Here is a 16,793-nt window from a genome sequence, read left to right on the forward strand (position 1 = left end):
CTGTAAAACATTTAGCACAGTGTCTACCTGCCACATGGGTAGAAGTTTGAAAGATCACCAGTTATCGGTGATGTTACGGGCAATGTGTGGAAGGACAAGTGAGTGTCCTTCAGGTTTGCTTTAAAACTTGTATTTCTATCTAGGTTTGCACTGCTCCTATAGTAACCATTCTCTATCAGAAAGTAAAAGAAGCACCACCCACAACTTACATTTAAGGAATAAAACACCAAGGATGAGGGCCAGGGCCAGCCCAGCAGAGACTCCTACTCCAATATACACAGCCGTTCTGATGGTTTCTGCAGAGTCCTTCATTTCCTCGGTCCATGTAGAAGTTTGCTGGGGGACAGAGAACAGGAGTCAAGCTTGAGAAGCCCAGAAACTGGTCATGTGCTCAGCAAGTCTCGCGATTCAAGAGGAGGACCACTCTTCTTTATAGGCTCTCAGGATTGCTGAGGAGTGATGAAGCCTCCCTTGATCTGTCCTCTACTAGACTAGCCCCAGTCAGCAGAGGAATGAAATGGGTTAACTCAATGTTTGCAGGTAACAAGGAGATAAAGCACCCCCCCTCCCGTGCTTGGGGTATAGAAGTCACTCTGCAGCCCACCTGCCCGCATCCCTACAGAGGCTGGATTGTGGATCCTACTGCCTCAAAATTGTGTGTTCAGAGGGAGGGAGTTCCGGAAGTCCTTCAGGGAAACCAACATTCACACAGAAAAGCAGTTTTACAAGAGCCAGGATTTTGCAACCACACAGGCCTCACCTCTAATCCCACATCCCCAAGAGCTCAGTGACCCTGTGGAGTGATTGAGAAATTTAGCATGGTGCCTGTTTCTTTACGAGCACTCCCTCAGTGGTAAACACTACTGCTATTTCTTTTAGTTCTGATACCAAGGAGTCACAGAGAACATCCTTCTACTTCTAAACTTAAGTCCACATCCCACCTTCAAAGGTAGTCATAGTAAAGACACTTTAAAATAAAATAAGCCTCCCAACCATAGTGGTGAACGTACATACATAATCCTAGGACTCAGGAGGCTAGGGCTGGAAAGAAGCAAATTGAGGCCAGCCTGGGCTACAGATCGAGACCCCATTTCAAAAAGACCCAAAGCTCTCATGTATATATGGAAACTAATTAGACTCAGTAGGTTATGAACAAGAAGAAGACACGAACATGGAGAAGACATGAGAGGGATCTAGGAGGAGTTGGAGGGGGGATGAAGTGAATCTTATTGAAATACACTGTATTTGTGAACAAAATAACCTGAGACTAAATAAAAACTACGTTTAAAAACAATCCAATCATAAACAACGAAAGCAAAAAAATCTCAGAGGTTAAATCCTCCATTTAATCACCACACGTGACTTCTGCAAAAGCAAGATGCCTGTGTACAAGCCCTATGTGTTAAGCACTTGGGGCACCAGAGGTTCTAAAGGTGCTCTCTATCTCAAAGAGGGGAGACAGACAAGCACACAAGATGCCAGGCACTGGCTGTGAGCACACAAACAAGGGACTGAATTAGATGAATGCAGGTCTCTAAACACAGCCTTAAAGAGTTGGTTTTATTATTCTTACCTATTTATTATTGGTTTGTGTGTGCACATGCATACATATGCATCCATGCCGTGGTACGTGGTGATTAGAGGACCATTCTCAGGAGTCAGGTCTTCCCCTTCCACCATGAGTTCTAAGAATCACACTCAGGTCGTCAGGCTGTGGGGCAAGTGCCTTTATCCACTGAGAAACTCGATGTCCAGTCATTGAAGTTGCTACTGCTAGCTGGCTTTTTAGTGTTTTTTTTTCCCATGTAGTTCAGGACATAAATTCTTGCCTCTGGGTATTCCTGAGTCATGTCTTGTTACATAAAAATTAATTTTAAAAAAATGCAAAATACAAGCTGGACACCCCAGCCCTGTGGAGGAGGAGGTAGGAAGATGGGGAGTTCGTTATCTTTCTTAGCTACATAATAAGTTTAGGACCAGCCTGGGCTACTTGACACCTTGTCTCAAAGCCACAACAAGCTCGAAGTGGAAAACCTGAAAAGAAAGGCAAGGGACCTTTCACAGTGACACATAGCAGTGGCATTTGCAAAGACAGATGAAACGTTTCTTTCTTTTGGGGGGTTTTCCACACTTAACACGTGCCAGAAATCTCACACTCACACCCAACTTCTATCAATAACAGGCCTACATGGTCAGACCTGTCAAGACATGAAAGCCACAGAGTGTGAAGCCAAGAAAGGCACAAGCTTTCCCACCAAAGGGGTGGCCTGGAGGAAGTCTACAACTGATCATAATGTTAGCACATACACCAAAGTCACTTACCGTTAGGTTTTTATCCTGGAGGGTCCCCAGAGTCTGTGTCTCTGTCACACACATATACAAAGGGGAGGAAGTAGACAATAGTTAAGAATGGTTTTTAACTCCAGATCAAAGAAAAAAGTTAAACATACTAGCAATCATGTTACTACTAATTTGTCTCCCTATGCTCCACAATAATTAGAAGACCAACAAAAGACACTGAATGCATACAAACCAATCTCAGGGTGATGTCCTTCCACACAGATAATCAACTTCTTTATCCCTTAGGTCTTAAATCCAGGACAAATGGTTGAGGTGCTGATTTAACATACCAAAGCTCACCTGGCTGCCAAGTTCTCCCAGCATCCCTCAGTCCCTATAGGTTACAAGGTATGGCAGGCATACCCCACCCCCTACCCTGAACTCTCTAGTCCAGGAGCTGGGTTGCCCTTCCCTATATAATCCAACCCTTTGGGCTATGCCATTTCTTTTTTACCCATTATTCCCGTGGCCTCATAGTTTCCTGGTCTCCTGGCTTTCTCCTCTCCTCCCCCATCTCCTCACGTGGTCCTACTCAGGGTCACATCCACTCTGGACTCTCCCAGATGTCTTTGCCTCTGGCAAGCTCTCCCTCCTATCTACAATAAACCTTCTCTCCCACCACAAGTAATATTGATATCATTCGGTCATAGTCTAATTAGACTTTCAAAGACACAAATCTCTGGAAAAAGTTTAACATTTATTCTTTGCCACGGTATTTAGTTAGCTGTTTTCAAATGGAAACAATCGCTACGGTTTACCAGGGGTCAGGCATTTTGCCAAACACTTTTAAGGAACTACCTCGTTCAGTATGAAAAGAATTGTCCCTAAAAACACAGACTCGGAGAAAATGAGTGACTGAGTCATGAATGTGTCATCAAAGAAACTGGGAGGGAAATTCACAAATTCCTCGAATTGACTGAAAATGAATTATAGCATAGCCTGCAGAATGGAGTGAATGTGCTTTAGAGGGAAGAGGGAAGCTTTAGCTACATAGAGGTCAACGTTTAAAACATCAGAGAAACTTCAAGTTCTTAGAAAAACAAGAACCACTAAACCTAAACATAACGTCTGGAAACAACAGACGTTGGGGTAGGAAATAGTGCCAGTACAAATAAAAACAATGGAAAGATGGACAAAATCAGAAAACTCTTGGCCAAATTAACCAAAAGAGAAAACAAAAAGACCCAAATCCATAAAATTAGAGGGGAAAAGGGAGGCATTACAACTGCTAAAACACAGCATTTAGAAAATCATTATGACCTCCTTAGACAGACATTCCACCTAAACTGAGCATCAAAAATAACGAACTGGTTTCTAGACACATATGACCAAAACTAAACCAAGAGAATCTTTAACAACTTCAGATTTATAGCAAACAATGAAATAGAAGCGATAATTTTTTAATCCAACTAAATAGAGCCCAGATGTTTTCACTGCTAAATTCCACCAAACCTTTGTAAAAAAAAAAAAAGATAAAAATAAAATAAAAAAGCTAAAACCATGTTCCTTGTATTATTTCATGAGCTATATAGATGGAAGAATTGCTCTCAAGATCATTGTAGAGAGCTAATTTTGGCTAGTCTGGTACCAAAACCAGAAAAGGACATAACAGCAACAGAAGGTCAATCTTACTGATGAAAATTACTCCAAAAATAATCATCAATAAAATATCTGCAAACCTTCCAGGCCAGTGAGCCATGGCAACACAGTGAAACCTTGCCTCAAAAACAACAGTAACAACAAACAACTAGAAAACCAAATTCAATAATTTAAAAAAAACCTCGAATGTAATCAAAATGCTTTCACCGACAGAAGCAGGGATGGTTCAGCATATGTAAATCAATAATAATAATAAGTCATATAAATAGATTAAATGGCTTCCCTGGACTTTTGACTAAGATTGAATATTGTACATTGAGGGCAGTGAAGGAAGCCCTGAGTGAATGTGTGCGGTTAACATGGGTCCAGCAATGTCAAGGGCTCCTCCAGTGCCTCAGCCCCATGGGAGTGACAAAGCCTTCCTTGGAAGAGGCACAGGGCTGCCAAAGCCTTCCTCAGGGATTCAAGTATGATTGTTGATGGTGTGTTCAGAAAATATCCTCCTTAGCCTCCTCCCAGCCTGATGTTCACAGCCCAAAGCTCTCCTCCAGATCTTGCTTCTACCCAGATTAGCAAAACCTGCTTCCTTGTTCAGTCATATGCAATAGCCCCACCTCCCTCTTCAACTCTATATAAGAAACATGCTGAGCTTCCCAGGTGCTGAGGCTCCCCCATCCAAGAACCCTGTGCACCCAATCCCAGCTTTTCTGCGTGTCTATGTCTTTGTCATTTCTTCATTTCCCCTCCACTTCAGTAAGTAGCCAAGTCCCTGGAGCTGGGCAAAGACGTGGCACAGTACACATAAAGAGATTTAAGGACAAAAATCAGATGATCATTTTTAGTAGGCTCAGGAAGGGCCGGTGACAAAGTTTAGCATGCCTTTATGCTAAAAAGAAGCTGAGAAGAAACTAGGACTAGAAGGGACATGCCTCGGCACCGGGGCTGTGGAAGGAGCTGCTCAGTTGATAAAGAGTACATGCCTAGCACTTACAGAAACCCCATGTCTGCTCACAAACACTGCATAAATTAAGTATGATGGCCCGTGCCTGTGATCCCAGAACTCAGGAGACAGGAGTTCAAGGTCATCACTGACTACATAGCAAGCTTGAGAACAGCCTGAGCTACATGGGACTCTGTTTCAAGGGAAAAAGAAAGAACTCTTTGAGAAGGAACATACCTCAGTATAAAGTTTATGTGCAACAAACCCTGCAGCCAACATTGTAATAAATGAAGAAACTCAAAAAACATTCAACTAAAATCGGAAATTGGAAAAGGGTGTCTACTTTCTCCATTACTATTCAATATAATGTTTCAAGTCCTAGCTAGAACAATAAGAAAAGGGAAAAGAAACAAAAGGAATAGGATTTGAAAATGGAGTCAACATATTCCTATTTGCAGATAACACAATAGTGTATGTAAGAAATACTGAAGCCTGAACCAGAACATTCTTAGAGCTGATGCTCTCAGCAAGCTGTAGATACATAATCCATATACAAAATGCATGGCTTTCTGACATGCCAACAACAAACTGGATGAAAAAGAAATCAGGAAAACAATCCATTAACAATAGCTTCGAAAAATAAAATACACTGTCTTGGTGTAGTGGCACACACCTTTATTCCCAGCATTTGGAAAGCAGAGGTAGGCGGGTCTCTGTAGTGGCATTTCATTTGTATTTTAATAAATAAAGCTTGCCTGAAGATCAGAAAAGTAAAACAGCCACACTGGCCAGTCTTACAGACCAGGCAGCAATGACACACACCTTTAATCCCAGTAACCACACTAGTTTGCCATAAAAACCAACCAGGCAGTAGTGGTGCACGCCCTTAATCCCAGAACTAGAGAAGATTATAAAATGGGAGGAGACAGTTTGTGAGGCCCTGTCCTCCCTGTTCCTTGAGGCCAAAACACAGGATGCAAGTAATGTTTACTAACCAGCTAAGCTTCCTGCTAAGTTTCATGCTTGCTTCTGCTACAGCCTGGTACAATAGCCTAAGGGGTCTATTTTACTTTAAAATGGTAATTTCTCAACCTGCCTGAAAGAAGCTCAGGCACCAAGGCCCATCTACCCTGTCTGACACTGCCTTGCACCCTCGACCACCTGCCTGGGGAGAAGCTCTCACAGGCGCCAGTTTCCCCAGCCCCCTCTGGGTGGGAGGAGTTTTTCTTTACTGGGGCCAAAAGTATTTAACCCTGGATTAAGTTGAATAAATTGGGCATTCTCTTCTTGAAGATGACTCGAACTCTGTATCTGTGTGTGCATCTTGTGTTTTAACCCCTAGGACAATATAGAACTCGTGGGAGGTGGGTGGCGTGGAACGGCAACCTCCACAACAGCTCTCAGTCAGAGTCTCATTCTGGGGTTTCCTGAAGGCAGAATCACTATTTTTGGACTGAGGTCGAGGTAAGAGTTAGTAGCTGGCTGCTTTGCTTTGCTGGTCTTCATTGAACTCCAATATCTGTCTCTGCACTTTATTAATCATGCTTGATATCTCTATGGGTTCAAGCCCTTCCGACCTATACTGTGAGTTCCAGAACAGCCAGGGCTACACAGTAGGACACTGTCTTTAAAAACAAAATAACACAGGGGCAGGAGAGATGGCTTAAGAGCACTTGCGGCTCTTGCGGAGGTTCTGGGTTTGATTTCCAGCACCCACGTGGTGGCTCATGATCTTCCATAACTCTAGTTGGAAAGGATCTGAAGCCTGCATCTAGCCTCCATTCACACCAGACATGCAAGCAGTGAACTTACAGCTATGTTAGCAAAGCTCTTACACACGTAAAATAAATATAAATAAATCTTTTTTTAACAAAACTAAAATGCATAAACCTTACCAAGGAAGTAAAAGAACTCTATAATCAATATTTTCAAAGAAAGTGAAGGAACCACCAGAATGCAGAAAGACTTCTCATAGAGCAGCAGAAGTAATATGAAAATATCTATCTTACCCAAAACAGGGTACAGGTTCCCTACAAACCTAACCACCAAAATCTCATTCTTCTCAGCAATGGAAAAACAATCCCCAAACTTATAAAGACCTCTAAGAGATTAGCAATCATGATCCCAAGTTGTTTATGGAGACCCATGATAAGCAATACTGAACTAACACAAAACAGGCAGGTAGCTCAATTGAATAGGATGCAGGGCTAACAAACAAAGCCATGCAGCTACAGACAGCTGGAGTTTTGACAACCATGTCCAGCACACGCACTGGGGGAACAGACAGCCTCCTTAGTGAATGAGGCTGGGAAAACTGGCTTTCTCCGTGTGAAAAGACAAAACCGGATCTTTATTTCTTATTCAGTACAAAAATCAACTCAAAATGGGTCCAAGAGCTTAACATAACAAGTGAATCTTCAAAACGTCCAGGGAAATACTTCCAGATACCAGTATAGACAAAATTTTCTCAAAAGGCCTCCAATCATAGTAATAAAACCAAGAACTGACAGATGAGATTGCACGAAATAGAAAGTTTCTATAATGAAGAGAAAGAAGACAGAATGAGAGGTAATCTTTGCTAGCTATATAGTTCACAGGATTGATATCTAGAATATATAAAAAAAGAAAATGTCAAAGCTAATTAACAAAACAACAAAAAACTTAATGAACAATGGATTAGTGTCTGTCCCTTACATGAAAAGACAAATACACTTGGCTAATAAAAATGAAAAAAATTAAAGCTACATAGAGACTCTTGTTAATCTATTTTATGTATTTATTTATTTATTTAATGTGTGTGTGCGCGTGCGTGCATGTGTGCACTCACATGTCATGGTATGCCTGTGGGTATCTGAGGACAGCTTGTAGGATTTAGATTTCTCCTTCCAGAATGTAGGTGTGCTCCAGAAACCAAACTCAGTCATCAGGCTTGGTGGCAAAGTGCTGGCCTAACAGTGAGATTCTGTCATTTCAGTCAGCACGGCCACATTAAGAAAATAAATAAGGACAGGCGATGGTGGCCACGCCTTTAATCCCAGCACTTCCAAGGCAGAGGCAGGTAGATATCTTTGAGTTAGAGGACAGCCTGATCTATAGAGTGAGTTCCAGGACAGCCAGCGCTACACAGAGAAACAAGCAAACAAACAAATAAGCAAATGCTAGCTAGGGTAAGGAGGAAAACGGAACCCCCTAACACTGTTGGATCATGTAAATTAATTCAGTCTCTGTGGAAATCAGTACAGGAGTTCCTCAAAAATAAATAATAGAGAAAGAAAACCCTAAAATCTAAAAATAGAACTACCACAAGATGCAACAGTTCAAGGGTTCTAAGCCAACACATCACAGAGATAACTTGCACATCCGTGTTTATTACTGTGCTTGTCACAAGAGCCAAGTTACAGAGTCAGCCTAGGTGCCCATCAGCACGTGAAGGGACAGAGAAAATATTACATAGTACACACACACATGCACACACACACACACACACACAAAATGGAGTATTGGTCAACCACAAAGAAGAATGAAAGTATGGTATTTATAGGAAACTGGCGATTTTTTGGTCTCCATGGTAAACTGGCAATCATAAAATTAGCCCCCATACACACTCAGAAAAACAAACACTGTGTTTTTTTCTTTTTAGGGAACACTAGATGGTATATAAATGTTGCTGTGGTTTGGATGAGAAATTACACCACTCCCCATGCTTGGGCCCCAGGCAGTGGTGACATTTTGGGGAAATTATTGGAACCTTTAGGAAGTGTAGCCTTGCTAGAGGAAGTATGTCACTGTGAGGTGGGTTCTGAGGGCGTATAATCTCACCCCATTTCTTCTCACTGTCTTCATCTCTTTCTGTCTCTCTCTGTCTGTCTTTCTCTGTCTCTCCCTCTGTCTCTGTCTTCCTCTGTCTCTCTCTGTCTCTCCCTCCCCATTTCCAGTGTACAGATAAAGTGGTTTTTCTATTTCCTGACCCTACTATCATGCCTTCTAAGCATTATGAACTCTATCCCTGGGAAACTTGTAGCTGAAATGAACTCTTTCTTCCTCAAAGGGTTTTTGGTCGGAGTGTTTAGAATGGATGAATAAAATCATCCATATGGAGTTAAACAGAGGTGAGGTTATATTGAGAAGGAAGTGCAGTAGCACGGGTAGGGAGAAGAGGGAGAGAATGATGAATATTGTCAGACTGGATAACCCGCCTTGAATAGAAACGTCTCTAGGACACCTGTTCTACAGACAATGAATAGACACCAATCAAAACTTAAAAATAAATTAAAAATATATGATCTAAAGAGTAGAGGTTGTTAGTCATTTTAGACAAGGGAAGGATCTGAGAATGAGATACGCCCTACTTCATGAATAAGAATGCCTTCCCCTGTAGGCTCACAAGGCTTTAAAGCCACTTTCGTAACTTCAAGGCCCTCAACAACTTCACCCAACAATGTCACCAACATGAAGAGAGTCACGTAGCTCATCTGCCAGCTTCCATCTCTCCTTCGAGTGTATTTACTTCTTCATCTGCTCATCTGGCCAATGGCTGTACTAATTTATACCAGGTAGAGGGGACAGGGCCGCCAGCAAGACAGGAGGAGAGCCTGCAGACACTGTGAAAGCAAGAAGCTCTCAGCCTCCAGAAAACCAAGAAAAACCACTCATCTGGCCACCTGAGCCAGAGTGTGAAAAGTCTGTCGCATTCCTGAACCCTCTAAATCTAAATTCTTCAGGATGCTCAAAGGCTTTCAGCAAGTCTGAGCCTAACTAACTGACTGCGGTTTAAAGATTGCAAAGACGGACTCGGCTTAACATCATTTAGGGGGAAAGCAACTTAAAGCAGGAAAACCACAGGGTGGAACTTCAGAGTAAACAGGAATCTTCATCACAGGCAATATTTGAAATGGAAATGTCACTTCTGCTTCCCCATCATGGCGATTCTTGGTCTAAGTGGCAAGACTGACTTGTTCTCTCTCTCTCTCTTTCTCTCTCCCTCTGTGTATGTGTCTGTCTGTCTCTGTGTATATCTCTGTGTCTCTCTCCCTCTCTCTCTGTCTGTTTCTCTCTGTCTCTCTCTTCCTTTTTGAGACTGTGTCTCAGGTAGTCCAGGTTGCCTTCAAACCCTACCTGTAGCCAGGTGACCTTGAACTCCTGAAGATCCTCCTACCTTCCCCTCCAGAGTGAGGGATAGCAGGCTTGTGTGATTTATGTCTTGCTGGGGATTAAACTCAGGGCTTCCATGGCTAGACATAGACTCTGCCAGTTAAGCAATACCTCCAGCCCTGATCTCTTTACTTTTCTCCTCCATTTTGTTTCGCTGTAAACAAGAACAAGAGATGTCTGTAATGTCGTTTTCTGTTTTACTTGGGGAACTGAAGATTGCACTAGAAACAGGTGGCAGGGAAGAGGAATAAAATGGCCATGAATGTATATAGATGCCACAGTTACTGTCTACTCGGCACGGAGGTGCCAGCAATGGTTCTTAGCACTATTAATTTTTTTATAGTTACTTGGTTGGATTTTTTTTTCCTTCCTTCCTTCCTTCATTTTTTCTTTCCTTCCTTTCTTTCTTTTTTTGAGACAGGGTCTCTCTAAGTAACCTTGGCTGTCCTGGAACTTGCTAAATAGATCAAGTTGGCATGGGAATTTACAAAGATCCTTCTGCCTCTGCCTCCCAAGTGCTAAAATTAAAGGCATGTGTCATCATGCCTGACCCTAATCTTAATTATATATATGTGTGTGTGTGTTATAATTAAAATATATAAATATAAATAAAATAATTATATATAAATATATGTGCGTGATGTAAGTATATATGTATGTACCACTATTTTGCCGTTTTCAAATAAAGAAACAGAGTTTTACTTTATCTTAATGCTCATGTATGTATGTGTGTCTACAAGTAAGTGTGTGTATGTGCTCATGGGACATGCTATGGTGTATATATGGAGGTCAGAGGAAGATTTTTGGGGGATCCTTCTCCACCATTTGGGGACCTAGGATCTAACCCAGGTTGACAGCTTTAGTGGCAAGGGGCTTCACCTGCTGCGCTAACACACCAAGCCAGAAACAGGATGTTAGAGAACTCTGCTCATGCCACACGAAACCTAAACTTCAGAGACCAGAACTGACCAGGAGAACTGAATTCAGAACCCATTTACTCTCACTGCAGTACCGAACCATTTTCTCAGTCTGCCTTCTGGCCCTACTAACAGCATTGGTGACAAGAGCTAATGTACCCTGAGAACAGACTGTGACCAGACACTGGACTAACCATTATGGACTCATTTTCTTATTGAAATCCTAGAAGTCAGAGCTTGTGAGTTATATGACATAATGAGAGGGAACTTAACCTATATTCCTCTCCCATTTCAGAAAAACAAAAAGAGCCTCATAGAGTTTAAGAGCAGAATTCTACCCAGAAATGAGATGAGATTAACCTCCTTGATCGGTGTGCCCTGGGGTCAACTTCTTCTGTCTCATTCGTCTCCTGGGACAGCTTCTAACCTTGACCCTAGACAGAACTGAGCTCCTCCTTATGCGGCTGACATCTGAGGAAGCTGGTGGTCAGCATTCAGCTAGAAAGAGCCCGAATTTCACCGAATCAATTCCTTATTCCAGATATAAGCAACAGCGCCAGCCCAGAGTAAATCAGAAAATAACAAAAACAATAATCCTTCACACTAAGTTTACTTAATATCTAGCCAAAATAGAATCATTTCTTATTAAAAGTTTTTTAATTAAATTTTAAATAAATGCCAGTAAGATGACCCCACATTTAAGGGCACTTCCCTGAGACCTGAGTCCAGTCCCCTCATCTCACACAGGGCAAGGAGAGAGCAGGTGCCTCTAAGTTTCTCTCTTATCTCCACATGCCATCCATGACACATGATGAGAGAGAGAGAGAGAGAGAGAGAGAGAGAGAGAGAGAGAGATTAATTTATTAAAATGTAATAAAATTAAAACTTTAAGTTGACAGTGAACCTTACTCTCTAATAGTTGAACCATCTCTACAGCCTCAAATGACTCTCTTTCTAAATGAAATGACGGTGATGGTAGATGGTTCTCTTTTTTTGTGTAGCAACACCTGTGCACATCCTAATCAAGTTCTCCATGAGGGCAATGTTATTTTTTCCTGAGACAGGAAAACCAGAGGTCTCTGTGCCACGCCCCTTGGACAACAAGAGGAACCAGAGCCCCAGGGAACCGAAAGGCCTTGGCCCAGGTCACTTGGCTAGTTTGTGACTTCTACAGAATCCTAACCCAGGGACCAACATGTGTGGCCACCACCTCACTCACCTCAAACAATATCTCAAGTGCGAAAAGTGATTTTCTTAGCTATTTATCATATTCTAAACTCTGAGATCCGAGCTAAACACACACGCCTGTGCTCATGTCTCACCTGAGCCATCTCCCTTGGTGGTTAGGGTTCTCGGAGAAGTTGGAGTAGGGTATCCACGAGCAGGGACAACTGGGGCGATCTTGGCTTGAGTCGGAAAAAAAATATTAAGGATCAGGATTTTCAGTTAGTTCTCTCCTTTCACCGTGTGGGTTACAAAGACAAAACTCAGGGGATCAGCCTTGGCAGTAGGTGAGCTTACACACTGAGCCAAGGAGTGAGGCTTTGTGAGCAGCAGAGAACACGTGACAGATGAGAAATGAAGAGAGAGATGCCCTCACCTTCAAACCGGCCTGGTCACATTCACAGAGAGATAGCACCCACCTCAGATGTGTAACCGCAGCAGGGCGTGGTTGCCGTCGCCCCAGTCTAACCAGTGACGGAACTACCAGCCACGTGAGAAGTCACACTAAAACTCTGCATACACATCACCCTGTAGAATCTTTTCAGTGATAGCTGACTACATCGTACAGCTGAAGAGGTCACACATGAAGTAATGCTCCAGTGTCACACAATTAGTAAGAACAGTTGATTTGAACTCTGTTCCAGATGGCCACAAAGGGTTTTCTTTGCTGAGCTGTATACCTAACCCTATCTATTATAAACTTCAAAACATAAGGATATGCACATATACACCTCCTTAAAATGCACGTAGAACCTGAGGCCTATATTCCTGACTTACCTGAAGTACGTTTAAGAAAGAAAGAAAGAAAGAAAGAAAGAAAGAAAGAAAGAAAGAAAGAAAGAAAGAAAGGCAGAAAGAAAGAAAGGCAGAAAGAAAGAAAGGCAGAAAGAAAGAAAAGAAAAGAGAAAAAGAAAAGAAAATTCAGAATTTATTCCAGATACAGCAGTGTCTCTGCTCTGCAGGTGGGGCCCAGGCACCGGAAGGAGGTGGAAAGATAGTAAGACTCAGAGGTGGTAGACGGACCCAAGAAAGCAGTCTTCCAGACAAAACAGGACCGCTGCACATATGAACTCCCAGACACAACGACGGCGCTCACAGACATGCAAAGCCCCAAGCTGCACAAATCCCAGCACTGAGATGGGGAAGTGGACATGGATCCCCACTCCTAACTAAGAAGCTATTTGCATTGACACCAGCTGGGACAGGGACAGTCCAGCGTCCTCCAACTGAGTGTCACTGGGTATCCCAGCCACACCCAAGAGCAGGCCCTCTGCCAACGCAGACTCCATTTGACTGTGGGCACTTTTTAGGTTTGATATTTTTCATATTTTGGTTTTACTCATCTGTTCTGACTGTTGGCAGTGTGTTTAGTTTTGCTTTGTGTGTATGTGGAGGTCTGTGTCTAAGAAATAGAAAGAATATGAAGTTGTGTGGGTAGAAAGGTGGGGAGAATCTGGTGAGAGTTGGAGGAGGGGAAAGAGTATGATCAAAATGTATAGTATGAAAAAAATTAAAGCAAAAATTGATTTATTTTTTTTCGATTTATCGATAGCAGCCTATCGATTGATCGATTATCGTTATCATTATCACCAGGCGGGATTCAAACCCATGTCCCTTGGCACTAGAGCGGAGCGTTAGGCACTCCTAGCCGCTGAGCCACGGCTCAAGCTGCTGCAAAAATTAATTTAAAGAAAGGAAGTTTCCATACGACCTAATGACCGGTCAGGGTCCTGAACCTCTCTCTGGTCTAGGCCTTTCTTCCCCTTCTCTAGGCTGTATCCTTGAGTACGAAAGCACATGGAAGGGACATCATTGACTTTCACAGGTGAGGCCTCTTCACCCTGGGCCTTCCTATGTCACCCCCAGGACTGTAACTAGAAGTGATGACAATCCCTATGTGTATTATGATATCATGACCCACGGGTGATTCTTATAGACAAAGAGGACACGGAAGGTCTACTCACCTGGTCTGATGTCTAATTTCACGTTTACTTTTTTATCATTCCCTAGACCAGGGAATTGTACCCAGCAGCAGTAGGTCCCACGGTCAGCTAGAGTCACATTCTCTATGGTCAGGGACACATCTCCTTTGAGGAAATTCCCCTTTAGCTGGTATCTTCTGGATTTCTGATATGTCACATTTCTTTCATCAGTGCCGAGCACCCAATTGACACACTGTGACCAAGGACAGGGTCCCTTGCCCCAGCACACAGGCACAGGAGTCCCAGGGGCAGATAGAGTGTAGTCGCAGGGCAGATACGCATTCTTACCGACCTCGACTATAACTGCATCTCCCAAAGACCCTACACAGAAAGGGGAGGAGGGTAAGACAGTGAGGCGGTGGGTCCATTTCTGTTGGTAATGCATCATAGAATTAAAGAGGGAACTCTGGCTGTCCTGTTGGGAGGAGGATTCTCTATTGGCAGAGGAAGCAGAGTCCTGTTCAGACACTTACTATGATGGCCCATGACTCTAATCATGGAGCTTGGCAGGTGGAGACAGAAAGATCCCGAACTAGCCTGCATGATGAAATCATCTCTCAAAAAAATAAATTAACAGTCTGAACGGTGATGACTGTCTTTAATCCCTGTACTGAGGAGTCTGTGGCAGAAATGTAATGAGTTTGAGGCCAGCGTGGGCAACCTCTGCTCATTCCCTAAAATGCCTGCCTCCATTGGTCTGAGAAGGAACATGAGAACCTGCATGTCTCTCAGTTCCCATGTGTTGTGGGTCCTTGATCTCCACCCCTACCCTGTCACAAACACATACTTTTCAGCCCTCAAAGAGAACTCTGAACAGTTTTTTGAAGATTAAAAAACCTGGGCTAATGGAATCAACATTCAGAAAAATGAGAATTGTTGGTCAGGAAAATGGCCCACCTGAGTGGGCTAGCTGTCTATTCATTAGCAAAGGAAAGGTAACCTAATTCTCAAACTCTCTCTCTCTCTCTCTCTCTCTCTCTCTCTCTCTCTCTCCCTCTCTCTGAGATAAAAGTTCTGATAAAATAAAACTAGTAGCTTTGAAACTCTTCAAATGTTGTACTGAAGTTTAAATTCCTTTATAACAACACACACACACACACACACACACACACACACACACACACACACACATACACCTATATGATAAAGTATTCAAACCACATAAAAGATGCATGAAAGCAGGACCACCTCTCCCGATTCTTCCCATCCCCCAGCTCCCCCTCCTGGAGCTCAACCATTAAAAAATGTCCACACACTGCTGCCTCCTGGCAATGCTTACACACATAATTGAGCACCTTGGTTCTCTCTGTAGCATTGTGACTCTCAGCATCTGTATCAGGTTGTTGAATTAGGCTCCCTGCTTCTCTCATGGATATGTCTAATTTACTTACTCGGACTCCCACTGTTGACATCTGGGTTACTTTCCAACATCTGCTATTAGAAATAGCATCACTACGCCCTTCCTCTATCTCTGTCTTACCCTCTGTGTAATCATCTTTCTCCATCTGAAAAGTTACCGGCCCAGACTTACTTGCAAGTAGCAGTAGCAACAGCAGCAGGACACAGTTGAAAATAAGACGTGAAAACATTAGTACTTGGCAGAGAAAAGCAGAGGCCAGCTCAGTGTAGGCACAGCCTTAGATCTCCAGTTAAAATGGTGCTTCCTCTAACTTCTGTCTACCCCAGCATCATGAGGGCTGACCACACCCACTGAGGGTCAACCTACTTCCCAGGGTGTCTGACCACACGAGGTTCCCGTGTTAGTATAGTCACGTCTGAGAACGTCCCTGTTCTGCGTCATGTCACAGTAGGCAGAGCCTGCTGGCACTCTGACGTTTTTCACATGAAATCAACAAAAAGGAAGCGGTACTTCAGGGAAAGAAAAGTGTTAGCCACGGCAAGAGTCTCCTAACATCTCGGATAAAACAGCCTGAGACGGTCCATGTGTAAACCCAGCTGGTTACTGAGGAACAAAAACTATTATAAACATGTCACTCCAGTATTCTTGCTGTCAGGTCCCTCTCCATCAGTCAAGCCCATGACTGCTGTGCCCGCAGTGCCTGGAGTGGGAGCTGAAGCAATGAAGCCGGACGTGTAGAGCACACCTTTAATCCCAGCTGCTGGGAGGCAGAGAGAGGCAGGCGGATCTCAGAGTTTAAGGCCAGCCTGTCTACAGAGCTGGAGTTCCGGGAGTGCCTACACAGAGAAACCCTGTCTGGCTAAATAAATAAATAAGTAAGCAGTGAATGTTATATTTCTTATTTTTACATGCATAAATTACTTCCATGCCAACCGAGAGCCCAGTTCTAATCCTCGGTCTAATACATCTTAGAATGTAATCTATAAGCTTATTGTGTCTGACTTTCCTTGTTTATAATGGTATTATGAGACACGGAAACGATCAGGATACCATTAGAAGTGCCGCATGCTTTTATAATTCCAGCTCTCAGGAGAGTGAGTTAGGAGGATCACTGAATAGGAGGCCAGCCTGGGCTACACAGAGTGCCCTCTGTTAACAGTGCTGAAAAGTTGTGTCAGCAATGTATGCAAAGCCCCCAAATCATTCCGATTTTGACCTTTAAAGTTTCGAAACCTTTCGTTTAGCAAACACATACTTCTTCAGCAATGTCTCTTGCCCAC

The 16,793-nt window shown here is 43.1% G+C and overlaps 1 protein-coding gene across 1 annotated transcript in view; it reads right to left on the reverse strand.

Moving 5' to 3' along the window:
* The window catches only part of Havcr2 (hepatitis A virus cellular receptor 2), a 28,007-nt gene extending 12,101 nt beyond the window's left edge, over positions 1 to 15,906 (reverse strand). Inside the window, exons 1-5 of the mRNA XM_087910698.1 lie at positions 15,685 to 15,906; positions 14,136 to 14,474; positions 12,270 to 12,353; positions 2,323 to 2,363; positions 210 to 336 (exon numbers count right to left, since the gene is read on the reverse strand). Of these exons, the coding sequence (XP_087766824.1) occupies positions 210 to 336; positions 2,323 to 2,363; positions 12,270 to 12,353; positions 14,136 to 14,474; positions 15,685 to 15,742 (649 nt within the window). The 5' untranslated portion in view covers positions 15,743 to 15,906. The remainder of the gene's footprint in view (positions 1 to 209; positions 337 to 2,322; positions 2,364 to 12,269; positions 12,354 to 14,135; positions 14,475 to 15,684) is intronic.
* Positions 15,907 to 16,793: the final 887 nt, after the last annotated feature.

This window comes from Myodes glareolus, chromosome 9, assembly GCF_982192425.1.
Source record: "Myodes glareolus chromosome 9, mMyoGla1.1, whole genome shotgun sequence".
In the NCBI taxonomy this organism is placed as follows: Eukaryota; Metazoa; Chordata; class Mammalia; order Rodentia; family Cricetidae; genus Myodes; species Myodes glareolus.